Source organism: Rhinolophus sinicus, chromosome 14 (genome assembly GCF_057876585.1).
Source record: "Rhinolophus sinicus isolate RSI-liver-muscle chromosome 14, RSI-T2T, whole genome shotgun sequence".
Lineage (NCBI taxonomy): Eukaryota > Metazoa > Chordata > Mammalia > Chiroptera > Rhinolophidae > Rhinolophus > Rhinolophus sinicus.
In genome coordinates, this window is record NC_142514.1 from 77,441,818 (window position 1) to 77,460,331 (window position 18,514).

Consider the following 18,514-nt stretch of genomic DNA (forward strand, 5'->3'; position numbering starts at 1 on the left):
CAGCGGAGGAGCAGGGCCCATGGCTGACCACAGAGAGCCTGTGCGGCCTGTGGCTAGCAAGCAGAGCCACCATGGGGACACCTACGATGGGGCAGCCTCCTGGAGCGCCCCCTCATGGGCAGACTGAGAGAGGGCAAGAACTGGCTCCTGCTGGGCGTGGGGCATGGCCATCTTGGGGGGACGTTAGTTGACCTCCTTCCGATACGGAGGAGCGAAGGGAGGCGTGGCAGCCCCAGGGGCAGCAGACAGAGCTGGCAGGGCACAGGGCTGTCTCCATGCTTTTCTCCAACATCCTACACCACTTGGTCCACAAGGGCCTGGGCCCAGCTTCAAGTCCAAGACTCAATGGGCACCGTCTCCTGGGCCCCTTCCAGCACACACGGCTGCAGGACCACTGTGTGCCGGGCACTGCTGGCCATAGGCTCAATGTGGGTGTGACCACAACACTGCCCATGGGTGCCGGGTCTGGGGGGGTGGAGGGCAGCAGAAGGGTGCACTGCTCTGGGTGGACATCCTCCGAAATACTGGGGGACAGTGGGTGCTGTAGACTGAATTCTATGTCCCTCAAATCCATATGCTGAAACCTAACCCCAAGGGGATGGGTCAGGAGTGAGGAGCCTCCACAAATAGGATCAGTGCCTTACAGCAGGCCAGGGAGGTCCCTGTGCCCTTCCCCCACATGTCTGAACCAAAAGCAGGCCTTCACCAGACACAGGACTGCCTGCACCTTGTCCATGAAAAAACATCCAGCCTAAGAGAAAGCTTATGAGTTTATTTGAGCCAAACTGACAATTGCCAGGAAGCAAAATCTCAACGGATTGAGAAAATGCTCTGCAAAATGGCGGTTTGCAGCTTACTTTATACATAGACTCAAAAGAGGAGGGTTACAAGAAATCCATTTGTGGTAGATGAAGGGGGTGGGAGAAAGCAAAGCAAGGAAATCTCTGGGATTGGATAAAACTAAATTGGAGAGACAGATCCTTCTTTTACATAGGTGGTACAGGATAGTTCATAGTTCGCTTTTTACAGCACATAGAGATGGTCATCAGGGGACAAGAATAATAATGTGGAATTCTGCAGTTTCCTGCTCTGGTCTGGAAAAGGGATTACTAACATTCCAAGGATGTCATTTTAGGTGCAAAAAGACCATAGACAGGGTCACTTAAGGTGAAGATTGACTTTATGAAGGAAGTTTCAGGCTAAAGATGTGACTTCCCGCCACAGCACACCTTAGTTATGAAATTTCTTTTGTTCATGCCATCTTATATGGTTATTTTCAGTTTCCTGAGCTTGTCAGGTTTAACCCGTGGCCCCTTTTCAAAATGTCCTCAACCTTCATCTTGGACTTCCTACCTCCAAACCGAGGGAGAAATGAATGTTTAAGCCGCAGAGACCCAGACATCTGGGTCTCCACTGCTGGAACTGTATATATTTCCTAATTCTGTTTCGGCTTAAAGATCATGGGCATTGTTTTTTCAACCTTTTTTTGTTTTTTAATAAGGTATTATTAGTTGCTGTCTTTTACTATCTGGTTGCTTTCTGCCTGCTTTACCAACCAATGGGAGTGGGAAGGAGGTTACTGCTTTTATATTAAACGCCTTTTTCAAAAACTAAGTGTCACACGGGGTCTCTGGTCACGCTCCCCACACAAGAACGGAGGATATGGTGAGGCCAAAAAGGAACAACCACAGAGCCATAGGTAGGGGAGTCATACCACTATATTCTAGATGGCTGCTGGTAGAGACACAAAAGCAAACAACTGCCAGTACTCCAAAGAGGGGTCTTCCTGCACCCCAGTCTAGCTGGCAGCCAGGCGAGACATAGGAAGTAGGATCAACCTGATCCACAATGTAAGCCACTAGCTAACCGCACTTGCTAGATAGAGGCAATCGATCTTGCTGACTGCAATCCAGACCACTGCTTCTCTGCCAACCAACCCACCAACCCCATAGCGTAGCTACAGCAGTTATATTAGTGGCTAATGGCTAACCAGTAACAGCTGATGGCCATCTGATTACAGCTGATGGCCATCTAATAACTGAGCCAGCTCCTTTCCACATGAGGCCAAGAGCCTGGATATTGCTCTCCTGGCTCTGTCCCCACACTAAGTTTACAGCCAAGAGCATAAAAGGAGTGGAGCTGCTGACTTTCTGCCTGTGGCAAGCCATGCATCTCCTTCTGGGTCTCTATTGCCAAAGTCGATTTCTTCAGCTGACGCGAACAAAGGCGGTGACTGCGTGGATGGTGACGTCGCCCGGGTGGGCGTTGTGCGCATAGTGGAGGGTTAGGCGGTAGCGGCGGCGGCTTTAACTGCGGCAGCTCGACTAGGGCGACGGGAGAATCCCCGTGACCGGCGGTCGAGTTAGGCAGCGAGCGTGTGCATCCGCTCTCGCTGTGCTCTGCGGAGCTTATCGTAGATACCGTGCGACACGCAGGGGAGGTGGTGCGCGAGGGGCTGCGGGAGCGGAGCCCGCTCCTCGGCTCCTGTAGCGCCCACCTCCTTCTCTGCTGCCAGCACGCGTTTTGTCACCTCGGTGCTCGCAACTTCGCGGTACCTGTGGGTCTGTGCCCCCGTGTGGGCAGCGCAGACGGACTTTTGGGTTGGGGTGGGCGGGAGATGGGGGTCTTTAAAGAGGCCGCCTCTGCTTTCCCCGCCCCGTAGCGGGAAGGAGCCGAGGCTCCGCCATGGCCTCGGGGGCCGGAGGAACAGGAGGGGGCGCTGTCGGCGGCAAGATCCCGACGAGGCGTTGCCACCTGCAGTCATTTCAACCTTACGAGCTGGGCCGGCAATGGCGCCAGGTACTAGACAGCGACTCCCTGTGGTGCAGCGGGTGGGGAACTAGGCGGGAGGGGACTGGCGGTGAGGGGCCCTGGCTCCCCAGGTGGATAAGTAGGAAAATGTTAACTTAATTTTAATAAAAATCTCTTACAAAACTTTTCAGTGATAATAAGGTGGGGAGTACGTGTGTCGCTTAACCTTGTTAAAAAACAAAAGTATAGCAAAAGGGTGTGAGAAATTGTATACTCTTAAAGGTAGACTTCCTAGATTGCTTTATTCTGGATGATCAATATTGAACACTAACGTGTTTGCTGATATTAAATTGTATCATTACAAAAAAGAACAGCGTTTTGAAAGTAAAGATTTGGGGGAAATGTTTAACAGTAAAATTGTTACTGGAAAATGACCTTGAATCTCGGCTCTTGTCTTCTTGAAGGAAAAGACTTCAATCAAGAGACAGTTTGTGCAGTATTATTAACAGCAGAACTTTATTAGTAAAAGAGTATAGTCCAAGATACGGAGCAGGCTGACCGGAGAGGGAAGCAGCCTCACTTTACATTGTGTGAAGGCTTTTATTTCTATGGGTAGGATGGCCTCACCCTCTCCCTTCTCTTATCTCTTTTTCTCCTGAGGTGCCTGGTCTTCCCTTCTCTGGCATTTAGCAATGCTTTTCTATGATTTAGTGGCATGTGTAAGCACACCCCATTGATTTAGGGGCATGTGAAACACATCCCCTTGGGGTATGTGAAAACCTGTAATCCTGGGCTAGTAAGGTATTGGTGGGCCCGACAAACAGGATGTGTACTCTGGTAACAGGATGTCTTCCTCTCTTCTACTGCATTTCTTTGATTTAGGGGCAAACACATCCCTTAAGGGTATGTGTAAGCCTGGAATTCCGCTGGGCAGCTGCAAGGGGTCTTGATCCAAGTAGGAGCTGCAGCAAAGGGCTTTCTAACCGGGCCGAAGTTCCTCCTGCTCCTGTTCTTTTCTATCTATCTACCTACCCTATCATTCCTCCCTCAAGAGTTTGAGACCCTGAAGTCTTTTAGGAAAGTGATGATGCGACTCTTCTGTATCTACTTCCTGCTGAAAGGGGCAATGTTGTAGTCAGGGTCTCATCCTCTTGCTCTCTGTCAGGAGGAAGTAGATGGTGTCCCCATACTTTCGCATATGGGAGGCGAAAGCTGCAAGTGATGGTGTTGAGAGGAGACTGGTGTAAATCTGAGACATCTATTTCCAAAAGAACAGGTTGGAATCTCAGGAGGACCATCATTTTTGAGTGCAACTACTGTAATCTGGACGATACTAATTTGACAAATAGTTTAAAAAGACATGGGCCAAAGAGTAGTAGAAGTAATATACAAACTAAAGGCCCTAATAAGGGTAGAAACGAAGTCATGGAAGGTAGATTGCCTTTTATGCCTGCCAGATGGACTCAGTCGTTGGATGCTCCTTTGCAAAATTGTGAGGCCTTTGTCCAGTCTGATTATACATCCTCTTAATATCTCTATTCCACTTGACTAGTGGCATTTATATAAGTGTAGCACATCTTATAATAACTGCACATATCCCCTTTGTTCAGCCAATAAGTAATCAAGGGCTATTTGGTTGTCAAAGACAGCATTTGCAAGCGAATCGAGGGAGTGTTGGATGTTCTGGAGGGCCTCTCCAGTGTCTGGAACCAGGGCAGCTATGAACTTTGTTAGGTTGGTTAAAGTAGCCTCGTGATAGGCAGCTCCTCCCCGAGGGGCTGCTAGGTCTACGGCAACCCCAACACTCGCTAGAATAGGTCCTATCGCCCAATTGGGTTGGGGGTAAGTGATGTTATGAACAGTGATCGATATGCCCCGAGGGCTTCAAAACCCTAAGGTGCATTGTCCTTCAGATTGAGAATTGTCGGTACATGGGTAGGCCAGGGCTATAGGAGGGGTGATGATAGACTCCATTTGGCAACTTTTCATTGTGTAGTTCATTTTGAGGAGGACCACAGAGAAATCGATACCCTGGGCGGGGGGTATAAGCCTGATATGGGGAAGAGGAGTTAAACCATGTAGCCCCAAGGAGGGCGACGTGTAAACCTGGGCCCCAAGGAGGATCTGTATTGCAATGGGGAGATAGAAGGCCTTCCTTTAGTTCAGGGCCCCATCAGTACCCTTCCTGCTCTTGGAGGTAGGTAGTCAAGTTTCTGAGATGTGCACCGATTCCTGGGGCTTGTATTTTGCTTGCCGTCATGAGCTTTGTGACTAGCTGGACAGCAGAAGGTAGCATTTGGAGTGCACCTTCTAGATATGTCAAATGTAATGGGCTAACAGGGTGAATGGACAGATGAGATGTAGCCTCCCTCGTGGTATATGCAGAAGTGATTGACTAGATGTGGATGCACAGTTGAGGGCTCTGACCCTAGTTGCATCAGACCCGTTAACTAGCAGGGTGAGCTGAATGCAGCCCAGGTTTGTAGCTGCGGGTTCTAACCTGACAACCAAGGGAGTTTTCTTGGGGAACTCCTTGGGGACCCCAAAAGAAAGGTGAGGCTGGTATTAAAACAGGCAGGTTGAAAGTGGTGAGAGGAAGGGTGCATCCAGGCTGCCTGTGGCATATCCAGTAGTCGGAGAGGCCATTTCCCTTTGCATTTATGATGGAAAAGTATACAAGGGTGTTAGTCTCCCATTCCTCCGAAGGGGCTGGGAACGTAATGGAACTAGGAGGACAAATATCATGTTGAGGATTTAGTCTAAGTATATAATTATTTAATGGAGTACCAGAAGGACACAGGTGGCAAAAGAAAGAAAGAAAAAAATGGAATTAAGAGAAAAATCCGCCAGTAGATAGCAGTAGGGGGTTAGTCATCAGTACTTAGCGGCACTTTCTTGAACAGTAACTTGAGGTCTTCTAGAACCTCGCAGGAGGACTGGGATCCAGTTGGCAAGTCTTCTCCTTCCTCACCTTTCCAGGGTTTGATCCGAGAGTGATGTGTCCAGCTTGAGACTCCTGGTACCTTGACAGCTGTAGGGGTACAAAGTGACACAGTGAAGGGGCCCTTCCAAGTAGGGCTCATTTGGGATGTGGGGCAGCATCTTCCCAAGATCCGATGAGTATCTGGTTGCCAGGTGAGGGGTGGGTTCTGTGATGCAGGCGAGGGCAGAGCCTTTTGTCCACAGGCCCTGAGGGCTTCCTGGTACTGCCCTAGAGAGGTGACATATTGAAGGAGGTTTGTAGCTCCTGAATGTAAGAGCATTATCAGATGAAAGGCAGGCCTGTGAGCGTACATGAGCATGCAACAGATCTATTGGTAGAAGGTTAAGCCATGGTTGAGAGATTTCTTGAGAGAGCTTTCTCAGAGTCTTTTTTAAAGTCTGGTTTTCTCGTTGTACATTTCCGCCAAGGCACAGGCCAATGGTAAAGAATCGGCTGAGTATGAGTCCAAATCTAGGGGCTCTATTCATCTCCACAACTGAGCAGGTTTCAGAGGAAATAGGTCCAGAGTGAGTGACTGAGACAGAATAAATGGCTCCCATATCAACCAGGAAATTAACAGGCTTATCTGTCACATCAAAGGCCACCCGCAGTTCCTCTCCTGTGGTGGAAACAGCCTCTTTCTTCATGGGAGCCGCTGGGCACATCAGGCCTTTCAGTCGATCACAGCTATTTGTGGGGAAGGAGTTGGTCCCTGTTTCTTTGGAACAGGGGACAGTCCCTCCTCCAGTGCCCCTTAGTTTGTGCAGGGGGCACGGCTGCCTTTGGAGGATGAGACCACTCCAGTGGTATGGTGCTTTCACATCCAAAGCAGGCTCCTTTACCTAGTGTTCCTTTTCTGGGGTTTCCAGCATGTCCCTGAGTTGGCGCTAGCCTTGGCCTGTCTATAACTGCAGTTCAAAGTCTGGCCTCCTTCTGGCCTCGTTTCCAATGTCACTGTTTCTTTCTTACCTTGTTTTCCCTGTCTCAGTTGGTAAATACATTTAAACAAATGCCCTGACCTTGTCTAGGATCTGAGCCTTCTTATGAAGATGCACCAATGGGTCAGAATTGCTATAATAACCTGTCAGTCAGGGCAAACATCAGGCCAAGCTTCCTTACACTGGCCTACATTTGACACAGAGGAGGGCACATGAACTCAAGCAGTCCCAAAATATAGAAGGGTACTTAATGATTCGCAAAATGTAGTCCTTCTATTGTGGAGAAACGAGGGATCTAATTAAGACAATATAAAACGGAAAATTATCCTGATGACACATATAATCTTTGCTTTTCAGACAGAATACTTTTTCTTCATGTCAGTAGCAGACCAATAGTCTAACAAACTTCATCTTACCTAGCAGAGAGAGAAAATTGATCTCTAATTCTGCATCAGCTTACTTTTGATATTTATATTACTTAATTAATCATAGTTAGCTTAACCAAACATAGCAGTCTCTTAAGATTTCCTTCACAATGTTCCTAGTCCTCATTAGTGTGTCTCTTCTCATTCAGAAATAACCATCCTCGGGACAAACTACTTTCTTTTAGTTCCTTCAAAAATGTGGTTCCATATCCTGTACCTTCTTTGGAAACACACAGTATTTTTATATAAATTAGAATTCCTCTCCCTCGGAACGTTAATTTCTCCTGGCAATCAAAAAAGCAAGCAACAGTATTTCCATTGGCAAATCGTGCTGATGTCTGGCGTAGACTGAGAAATGAACGGGTTTCGGAGCATTAACTCCCCATCAGGAGAATCAGGATCTATGTTTAGTGAGAGACTCTCTGAGTCGCTCCACAAAAGCCGTGGGGTTCTCAGAGGAGCCCTGGTGAATAGTAGCTAGCGTCTGGTAATTAATTGGCTTAATCTTACTTTGCCTCATGCCCTCAGTTAAACAAAAGGTTAGATGATTTCCTTGCCAAGTACCCTCGGGGGTGTTATAGTCCCAGTTGGGGTCAGTGCTGGGTACAGCCATGGCCCCTATTGGACAAATAGGGTTAAGTCATATAGAGACCATCTGCGTAGCGAGTGGCAGCCTCTATATTTGTCTCTGTCTTAGAGAGAGTTTGTCCCATGATGACAGGAACATTTCTCCAGGAGAGGTCAAAAGTAAGAGCGAGCCTCTGGAACCCAAAACCTGTTGATTTGAGTATCTCCCTAAGTCTGTCTTTATTTGGAGGATGTCCTGCATGGAGAAGGGGTCCTGCACTCCCCGGAGCTGCCTATTAGGCCTCAGTTTCCTGCCTCCCCAAGGGGGCAGATCTTTGGGGCATAGGGGAACCCTGGGTATGGAGGCAAAAGCCCTTGTGAGTTTGAGGAGGGGCAGCTAGGAGGGGCTGTCTCCTCTGGTCCCTTAGGGAGAGGGGGGTCACAGGACCTCTCCTGGGATCTGTCCGAGATCAGAACCACTGGGTGGATGAGTTCATACGGCTAGAACTGTAGGGTCTATCTTACAGGAGTGACAGAGATCCAAGTCTTCTCTGAGGGCCTTAACGGCCCGTACATACGGCACTTCTGTCCGTTTTTCTAGCCTGTGACACAAGAGATCTAATTTAGGGTGGTATTATAGTTTAAAGTGCTGTTTCAGGTCAGCTTTCTCCGTCAGCTAATTTACATTGAGGCCAAATCCTATTGCAGAGGAAGATGAGCCTCTTCTTTAGCCCTCAGGGTCAAACTTGTTCCAATGTAGTAGAATACAGAGCAGTGGGGATTCTCGAAGGACAGAGACTGGTTACCCTTCTATAAGAAAAGACAGAGTGGGAGATAGGGAATAGGGTGTCTCTTCTCCATCCCCCATCTCTGAAACACCTTCTGAGACAGAGCATCCACTGCCTCCTCAGACCTTGGGATGGGCCTGTACCCATCTGTCCCTGAAGCTATGGACTTATGCGCATCCCTACCGTGTGCTTCCTCATCACGGCCCCCCAAGCTCTGGACTTACGCGCACCTTACCGGTGCCTGCTGGGGAGCGACTCCTCTGTCTTCCCCCTCCCCTTTGTAGTTGGGAGGGACGAAACCCCAGGCCTCATCTTTGTCCCTTTCTCTTTAAGCGCTCCTTGCTGGCTTCCTGAAGCAGCCAGCCTTTTAAGCACCCGTTACCCTGAACTCTGGGATGGAGCCTATATCTTCTGGCTAGTTTGTAGCCATTCCATCTTTGGTAATCTGTCCAGATGTCTGAGAAAATCCTATTCATAATGACCCTCAGAGCCTTTTCTTGAAAGGACTGTTTCCATTGATCAGTCTGATCATTTAGGAAGAAATAGAGTAAAAGACATGTTGCTATTAATCCCTGCAAAATACTCCCCCTTGCTTCGAACACACTTATCCCATCATTCTTGCCACTTTCTGAAGCAGTTCTGGAAGTCCTCTTTTGTGAGTGTCTTTAGTTGTGTAGTCCTGGCTCCCAGATGTCCTGAATCGATTCAAAACGTGTATCTTTCATGGTCATTCTGACTTTGGGGAAGAGTCAGAGGTCCCATAGTGCCTGATCTGGTGAATAAGGTGGATGAGGACACACCGTAATATTTTTATTTGACAGAAATTGCCATACCAGAAGTGATGTGTGACATGGAGCCTTTCTACTGTGATCATAAAATACGGTGAATTGTTGCTGCCTAGTGCCATCCAACGGAAAGGCAGGGATCTTCAATATGGAACGTGGCATGTCGAACCTTACTAACAGTGTGTGACAACTTTCAACTTGTTCATGGCAGTCAGTAGGGTGTGAGCTACGGTTGAGAGAAGGTGTGTTTTAAAGTGTCCTGTAACTCATTCTCCATCATGACAATACTGTGTGTCACACATAGCTTCTGGTATATTGCAATTTTTGTCAAATAAAAATGTCAGGGTGTATCCTCATCCACTTTATTCACTGGCGACTTCTGGCTCTTCCCCAAAGTCAAAATGATTCAGGAAATCTAGGCAGCCATGACATCGCACCTAAACACACTCACAAAAAAGGACTTCCATAACTGCTTCAGAACGTGGCAAAACGATGGGATTAGTGTGTTCGAAGCGAGGGGGAGAATTTTGAGGGGGATTAATGGCAATATGTCTTTTACTGTAATATTTTTTTTTAATTTAAATATTCACCATTTTGTGTGATCACACCCCATAGATATTCCAGTTTGCTTGATTTCATTGATCTTTTCTGTAGTATGATTTAAGAAATAAACTCTTATATCCAATTTCAAACAGATTGTGGATGAAAAGTGGCAATATCTTATAGGTAACTGAGGGGGTTAAACTGCTTTGGCCTTTTAGTGGGTCTCCTGTGGCTAGCTTACAGGTCATTTAGGGACTCCTTTTTTTGTCCTCATTGTTTGCGTCCTGTTGATTTTCTGTTAGCCACCTCTGTGATATGGATAACTATTAAAAACTGTAAGAAACTAAGCCAGGTCATGTTTCTCCTTCATCCCTTAGTGACAGAGTTGAAGGAAGTGGAAATCTGTGGCCCATTGTAGTTTTTTAATTTTTCACCCAGAGTAATCCTTAAGCCCACGTTTTTTGGCTCAATCTCTTGAAGTTGAGAAGGAAATTGAAAAGTGGACTTTTAGTGACTAGAAGGATTTGGACGGGGTAGACTGGGAAAACTTGGCTGCTGACTGCCTCTCTGGGGGTTGTAAAATATGACAACTAATAGCTTAGATTTGTAGGTTAGTTTCAGATTATTTAAAACTAGATTCAATATAACTGCATTAGAATTTAAATACTTGATTACTTTTCTTCCCCTCATGGAAATAACTGAGTGTTAAAGTCAGAGTAGATTTGCATTGTTAAAATAAATAATGTTAGAATGGATATATTTAAAAACTGGCAGTAACTGAAAGATTACAATGGCATCGAGGTTTTTACTCTAGTGTTTTTATAATAGATATTTTTTAAGTCTCACGTGAAGTCTTGGATTCTTACCTCTTGTTTTCTTTACTTGGGCTTGGATGGAGCAAGGGGGAACACTGATTACACAGACTATATGAAATAAGAATTTCCAAAAGTTTGGGAAGCAGAGTCTGGTGGCATGGGAGTTCAGTAGGTAAGGAGAATGTGCACAGAACCATGGACGAGAACTAAGGGTAGTGACGGTCCCCAAGGAAATAACGGCCGCTGAAAGAGCAGATAAAAATCAAAACAGCGGTGTATTCTGGGATAATGGGGCTCAGGAACCTGAAAGCTGATTATGGATTATGTGAGGTCGGACAATTATGTTCACAAACTAATCCTTGAAAAAGTGCTATATACCTCATTTCTGAATATCACTGTGGTCACCTTCGAAGTACTCCCCTTGGGAAGCTATGCACCAGCACAAGTGCTAGTCCATCCTTCAAATCAATTGTGGAACTCTTTTTTCTGGAATGGCCATCAGAGCTGTCATTGTGTTACCCTTGATGTCCTGAATGTCATCAAAGTGTCTTCCTTTCAATATTTCCTTTATCTTCAGGTAAAGAAAAAAGTCATTGGGGGCCAGATCAGGTGAGTAGGGAGGGTGTTCCAATACAGTTATTTGTTTACTGGCTAAAAACTCCCTCACAGACAGTGCCGTGTGAACTGGTGCATTGTTGTGATGCAAGAGCCATGAATTGTTGCAGAAAAGTTCAGGTCGTCTAACTTTTTCAAGCAGACCTTTCAGCATTTCCAAATAGTAAACTTGGTTAACTGAATATCCAGTTTTGGTACAAATTCACAATGAATAATCCCTCTGATATCAAAAAAAGTTAGCAACGTAGTTGCAACAACTTGGTGAACTTACTTGTAAGACTTTCTATTTGATATTTATAGTTAGAGAAGCAGTGAAGTTATTTGAGAGAGGAGATTTTATAGTTTGAGTACTACTATTTAATAGAGGGTAATGTGAAGAAGAGAGTTGCACAGAACTGAAGTTAAGCAAACTAGTAAGAATAGTTTTCCTACTAGTCAAGAAAAGTAGGAATAGTTTTCTATGAAGTCAAGAAAACTAGTAGGAATAGTTTTCTGTGTAAGAAGAAGGAAGACTGTATAGTAGTGATAAAGGAGTTGGTCATGTTGGAGAGATGTCTCTAGTTGTTCTGAGATTTCCAATTGGTGAAAAGACATATAGGAAAAGAATATCTTTTTCATATGTATAGGAAAAGAAATGTGTTTTGAGTTAGGACTGCAGAGCCTTGCCTCACCTCAGCCTTCTTTCGTTAATCCTTGAACTCAGGTGAAATGGAATTTGAAAAGCTAATGTATTCAGTGCGTCTTAGACATTGATTGTGCTTAATATGTGTGTCGTTGACTTGATTTTACTTCTGGCCCCCAAATTGAGTACTGTAATCTCAGTGGAATTTTTTTGCTGTGTTTTGCTGAATGCAGAATATTGGGAGAAAGGACCCAAACACTTTAACCAGTCCTAGTTTGAGGACTTAGGGTCGCTTACCCCACAGAGGTGCACTGAAATGTAGGGATGTTTGTTTTCTTCCAGTGGTTCCAGGTCAGTTTTATCACCTGTATTTCGTTTTACTGTCGAGCTCTTGAGGCTGTCATTCATTGTACCACTAGTAACTCCTCTTTTTCTCACTGTAATTTCCTGTACTGAGCTGCTGTGGGCTGAGATAGATACGTTGGTTAGATTTTAATTAAGAAAAGAGAAAGTCTGCAAGCGAAATTCATGAGCTTTAGGGAATGAGCTTTATCATGTCCATTTTGACTGTTCAGTTTTGTGTGCTGATTATTCTCCACAGAAATCTAACACTGCCTCATAAGTGACCTATGGTATGCATTTTATGTCTTCATCTATAAAGTGACCCTGTTAATAACAACTTCATAAAATTATTGTGAGGAGTAAATTGAATAAGATTTATAAACCGCTTAGAATAGTGCCTGGCACGTAGCAAAGCTACAGTAAATGTTAATACTGATAGTTGTTACACCACATTTTTCTCCTTTTTTAAAGTTACCATAATAAAATTATTTCCTCAGATTTTCAGGCAACACTTGATAAAACGAAATTTTACCATAAAAAAATAAGAGATTATTTCTTGAGTTTCTTATGTTGGATTAATTGTCTATTGTCTGTCTTTTCGAAAAAGAGTCTCCTAGTTTTGTCTAGATTTTTATTCTTTTAAAAGACTTTGCAATAAAATAATTGCTTGAGGAAGCTATTGAAGGTATTCTTTGTATTGCTTCTTTAATATGCTGGGAGCAAAATGGATGCCTTTTCTCTGGGATTATAACATTTTAGTGCATATCTCATTACTAAATTTAAAGTTTATGTTACTCATGGGATGGCCTATTGGAGATTTTTAAGGATTAGAATAATATGGCTATTTGGGGGTAACTATTGGCTCATGGATACATGCTATGGAAGAAAAAAAAAGCAGGAATTTCATAATGTCTGTACAATCTGTGAAATGCCAGTATGTCAGCATTAACTCAGGAAACTGAATTTTAGGAAACTTTGTTGGAAACAGTTGTGTTTTTCTTGGTGTGGCTTTCTGTAAGTTGGTACCTATATAAAAATACATTTCTCAAACTGCCTTATGTGTGTTTCCCCCCAACAGTGTATTTTCAGCAAGTTGACAGAATTTATTAAGAATATTGTGCCACAATGGCTACAGAACTACTTCAGCAGGAATGAACATGTATGCACCTGCTCAGCAGTTAGAAGAGAGGAACCACAGGGGCTGGAAAATAGAGAAGATGACCATCTGATATGTGCTGATGAGGAGAGCGCTAATATTCGTGATGGCAGAATCACTCCTGAGCCAACAGTCAGTAACACGGAAGGTAAATAGGGCGTGGGTATTGTGTTTTGAATGCTAGGTTTCATGTCTGAATTTTAAATATTTTTATATTGTCTGATGTGGTAAATCTAACTGAAAAGTAGGAGGAGAATAGTGATCAGATTCCAATTAGATAACTTTCTCATTTATTGGCTTTCTGATTATAATTAAGGGAGGCAGATACACTATATCAGTTAAGAGGGCAAGCTCTGATGTTAGACTTTGGGTTTGAATTTTCACATCAGCAATCGTTAGACACGTGGCTTGGGGAAGACAGTCTCCTTTCTCTAGTGTAGCCTCATAAATACTTTTGAAAACAGTAGTACATGCAAAGCCCTCAGAGTAGGCCCTGGCGCTAAGGGAGCGCTGTGTAGACATCAACTCTTACACTGACACTGTGGTACTGCCTCCCACAGCACAGGAATTTGGGTACAGTGGAACTGCAGTTGGCTTCTGTCCTCTGCAGCGCACCAATGGGGCATTTCATTCATCGTGTCATTGAGTGACCATGCATGTTAAGGCTTGATCGTTTTTGGATCCACTTACAGCATCTGTGTGTGTGTGTGTGTGTGTGTGGGGGTTTACAAATAGTAAATAGCTTCAGTGTATCCCATGCATGTGGCATATTTGGAAATGCTACTCTGTCATTTCACGTTACATACTTTTTACAGCTTTATTGAGATCCATGTCATATAGGCTTGAAGGTGTATAGGCATTTAAGGTGTATAGCTCAGTACCTTTCGACTGTTTTTTGAAATACATTACCAACACCCACCTGAACCTTTCTGTGGTAGATCAGTAACAGGAGTGCTTTCATGTCATTTTCCTCCCTGAGCATCAAATGGGCCCCCAGCCTCTCTCTTTCTCTGGATTAGAGACTTCTCGTATGCACCAGCGTGTATCCCCAGGTTCTGACACCTTCTTTTCCATCCTCATGTGCTTGCTTGTGAGGGTTTACTAACTTGAAGAATTTAGTGTAGGTGTCAGGTGAATGGAGAGTTTGTCATTTTACATCTGTAAATTCCATTTAGGTGTGCCATATTTTCCTTGAAATAAAGGAATTAATTCATTGGTAACCACAGTCAATTCCAACTAGAATTTTATTCGTTACATTACTGAGGTTGTAAGGACCTTTTCTGTTGTATGTATGTGATACACACCATCAATAAAAAAATGGAAGGGTACAACTGACAGTGAAAATTTTATGATATTTTAGATCATCTCACACTGATTTACTGAAAAAAAAAAAAAAATTAGAATTTAGCTTTTTCCTGTCTGGGGAGCTCCTTATCTGTCCTTAGATTGTAATGATAGACTTGGTGGGTAGAGTATCCTTTGTTGTAGTTTTTTTTCTTTTCATCACATTGAATGTTTTGTGCCAGTTCCCTCTGGCCTGCAACATTTCAGTTGAGAAATCAGCTGACAGTATTTTGAGGGCTCCCTTATAAGTTACTGATTGTCTTTCTCTTGCTGTCCTTAGGATTCTCTGTTTATCTTCAACTTTTTTATTTAAAGTATAATGTGTCTTGGTGTGGGCCTGTTTGGGTTCATCTTGTTTGGGTCTCTACGTTTCCTGGACATGTATGTCTACTTCCATCGCCAGGTTAGGAAATTTTTCAGTCATTACTTCTTCAAATAGGTTCTCAATCCCTGGCTTTGTTTCTTGTCCTTCTGGTAACCCTATGATGCAAATGTTGTTATGCTTGATGTTCTCCCCGAGGTGTCTTAAACTAGCCTCACTTTGTTGGATTCTGTTTTCTTTTTACTGTTCTGCCTGAGTGTTTTCTGCTACCTTGTCTTCCAAATCAATGATTCAATCCTATGTTCCATCTAATCTGCTGTTGAGTCCCTCTTGTGTATTCTTCATTTTAGGTATTGTATTCTTCACTTCTGACTGCTTATTTTTTATGGTTGTTATGTCCTTTTCTTATGCCTGATAAAGCTCAAAATGATCATCCTGTTGAAGTTCTCACTGTGTTCCTTGAGCATCTTTATAACTATTGTTTTGAACTCTGTATCTGGTAGGTGCTTGTATCCACTTCATTTAGTTCTTTTTCTGGAGTTTTCTCCTGTACTTTCATTTGAGACATGTTTCCTCATTGTGGCTACCTCTCTTGGTTTCTATTGGGTAGATCTGCTATGCGTCCCTATATTGGCCAGGTGGCCTTATGTAGTAGGTGCTCTGTAGGGTCCTGGAACAGTCTCGCTGGTAACCGGCTCTAGGTGCTCCAGGAGTGTCCCTTGTGTGAATTGTGTGTGTGCTCCTGTTGTAGTTGAACCTTGCTTGCTGTTGGCATTAAGTGGGTACAATTTGCCCTCTGGCTGATTTGTTGTGGCTGATTTGTTGTGATTTGTATTTTCGCCATGTCCACAACTTATGTGCTGTTGTTCAGGGGGCTTACCTCCCTGAGTGGGAATCCCACTGAGGGATTAGCCCCGGTGGGCTCTGGTGCCTGTTGGGATTGTGCCCTTTTTGTGTGCTGGTTATGGGACTAACTGGGTATTTCTCAGCTGTGTTCTGAAGCCAACCTCCATGTATGTTGGTCTGGGGCATCTTAGGAAGGGCTCTGGTGCAGGCTGAAGTCACTCAGTGCCTGTGATCAGCCAGGGCCTACCTTATAGGAGCTACAAAGTGACCTGTGGATGTTTGCTCCCTGTGCTAAAGTTGGAGGCATATGTGAGAGGCCACACTGTGACCTGAGGATAGCTGCCCCCAGTACCGGGCCTGGGGTAGTTCCTTCAAAACCCAGAATGCCCTGAGGTCTGCTGCTACTTGCCAACTTTCTTAAGGTTCAGACAATGATAAGCCTTGTGTGGTACACAAGTTGGGTGATGCAGAATCTCAGGGAGTCACTCGAGTGGGCAGAGTTGTGGTCACCAGGTTAATGTAGATTCTGACTCGGTGCCAGGACTGAGCCTGGAGCTAATCAGAAAAAGTCTCAGAGCACACCGAGGCCAATTGTAGACCACCTGGCACCTGCAGACTCTGATAGCTTTTCAAGAAAGAGTTCAGTTTGGGTGGGGCTGTCTGTTCTCTGAGAAAGTGCCTCCGGAGTGGGGGAATTTTGTGGGTGGGGTCCCAGTAGAGCCCACCAGACCAACTCGGATTCCAATTTTACCATGTTTGGGGAATGCTGAAGAAAGGAAGATGGTGCCTGACAGTTGGCTGCATGGGAAGAAGATTCTACACAGGGAAAATGTTGACTATCCTCTCTAGCCCTTGCCCTGAAGCACAAACCTCAGTTTGCCTCCCGTATGCCTTTGATGCCCCCTGAATCAACGTCCGTTCACTGGATCCCAGCTTGAGAGCATTGTAGTGAGAGCGTCTGTGCATGGGCCCCTGCAGAGGATAACTGGGTTTCCCACAGCCTTTTTCGAACCCGGTGGTCAGAATCCCCACTGTTTTTCAGAGCTAGATGTTGTAGGGGCTCTGCTTCCTGGCTGGATAGCCTGGTTGGATCTGGGATACCTCATTTATTTGGGGGACACCTCCTTGGCCAATGTCCCTCCTGATTCTTGCCTGTCACTTGGAGGTTTGAGGCCAGGATGTTCAGTGTTGCCACCCCTCCTACCAGTCTTACTGTGGCTTTTTCTTTATATCCATAATTATAAAACTTGTATTCAGCTATACCTCAGATGGTTCTCCAAGTTGATTCTTTTATAATTTAGTTGTAATTTTAGTATTTTCATGGAAGGAAGCAGGCACAGTGTTTATCCACTCTGCCATCTTGGATCTTCTTCAAATCAGAATTTTTGTGTATCTTAAGAATATTTGTTTCATATTGTCTCCTCATGGTACTCTAACAAACTTAAAGAATCATGAATTTGTCGATAAGAATACTCTTAGAAGTATGTAGGGATAACTTCATAAAAGTTGGATGGAGTATTAGGAAAATAATGAAATATGTAGAGTAAATCGGTATGCTAAAATACAATACGTATTTAAAGGAAAGAATGCTCTGTATATAGAGTCAAAATTATATTGGTAAACGGAAAAACAATACAGAACAAGGTTCATAAGCCTGATTATTGGATTAGGGAATGTGTATATTTTTGCATGCATATATAGTACTTCCCCTTTTCGGTATTTTCCCTTCTACAGTTTCAGTCACCCACAGTCATTTGTAGTGTGAAAATATTAATTAGAGAATTCCAAAAAGAAACAATGTTTTAGTTTTAAATTACTCACTGTTCTGTGTAGCGTGGTGGAAAATTGTGCCATCCTGCTCTGTCCTGCCCGGGAGTAGAAGCACACCTTTGTCCAAGGTCTCCAGGCTGTAGATCCTCCCTGCTCTTTAGTCATTAAGTGTCAGGTTGGTTATCAGATCGACTGTCTTGGTATCTCAGTCCCAGTCCTAGTGTCCACGTAACACTAATTTTACGTAATAATGGCCCCAAAGTCGAAGAGCAGTGATGCTGGCAATTTGGATGTGCCAAAGAGAAGCTGGAAAGTGTGTTTTTTTTTTTTTTTTTTTTTTTAGGGAAAAGGTAACATTTCTTGACTTAATAGGGAAAGAAAAAAAACATGTACTGAAGTTGATCTACAGGAAGAGGGAATTTCTACCCATGAAATTGTGAAGAAAGAAAAACAAATTTGTGCTAGTTGTGCTATTGCACCTCAGACTGCAAAAGTTACGGCCACAGTGCATGATAAGTGCTCAGTTAAGATGGAAAATCATTCAGTTTGTGGGTAGAAGACATGGACAGAAACCGTGTTTCAAGGGACGGCAGCGTGTTGTGCCAGAAAGCCCTGAGCCTATAGGAAGAGTTCAGCGAGGGGTCCCCATTCACATAGCTTTTATGACAGTATATTGTTATAATTGTTCTATTTTATTAGTCACTATCCATCTCTTCTGTGCCTAATTTATAAAATAAGCTTTTTCATAGGTTTGTATGTATGTATAAGAAGAAACGCTTTGGTACTACCTGCGGTTTCAGGCGTCCACTAGGGGTCGTGGAATGTATGTCTCACGGATAAAAGCGGGACTAATGTAAATTCTCGGGGAGGCTATACGAATTTAATTGTGGTTGTTTCTAGAG

General features: G+C 44.2%; 1 protein-coding gene across 1 annotated transcript in view; it reads left to right on the forward strand.

Moving 5' to 3' along the window:
• The first annotated feature begins 2,022 nt into the window (after positions 1 to 2,022).
• Positions 2,023 to 18,514, forward strand: part of LOC148755729 (nuclear pore complex protein Nup153-like) — an 89,926-nt gene continuing 73,434 nt past the window's right edge. The window contains exons 1-3 of the mRNA XM_088789797.1: positions 2,023 to 2,799; positions 13,253 to 13,478; positions 17,481 to 17,486. Coding sequence (XP_088645923.1) covers positions 2,686 to 2,799; positions 13,253 to 13,478; positions 17,481 to 17,486 — 346 coding nt within the window. The 5' untranslated portion in view covers positions 2,023 to 2,685. The remainder of the gene's footprint in view (positions 2,800 to 13,252; positions 13,479 to 17,480; positions 17,487 to 18,514) is intronic.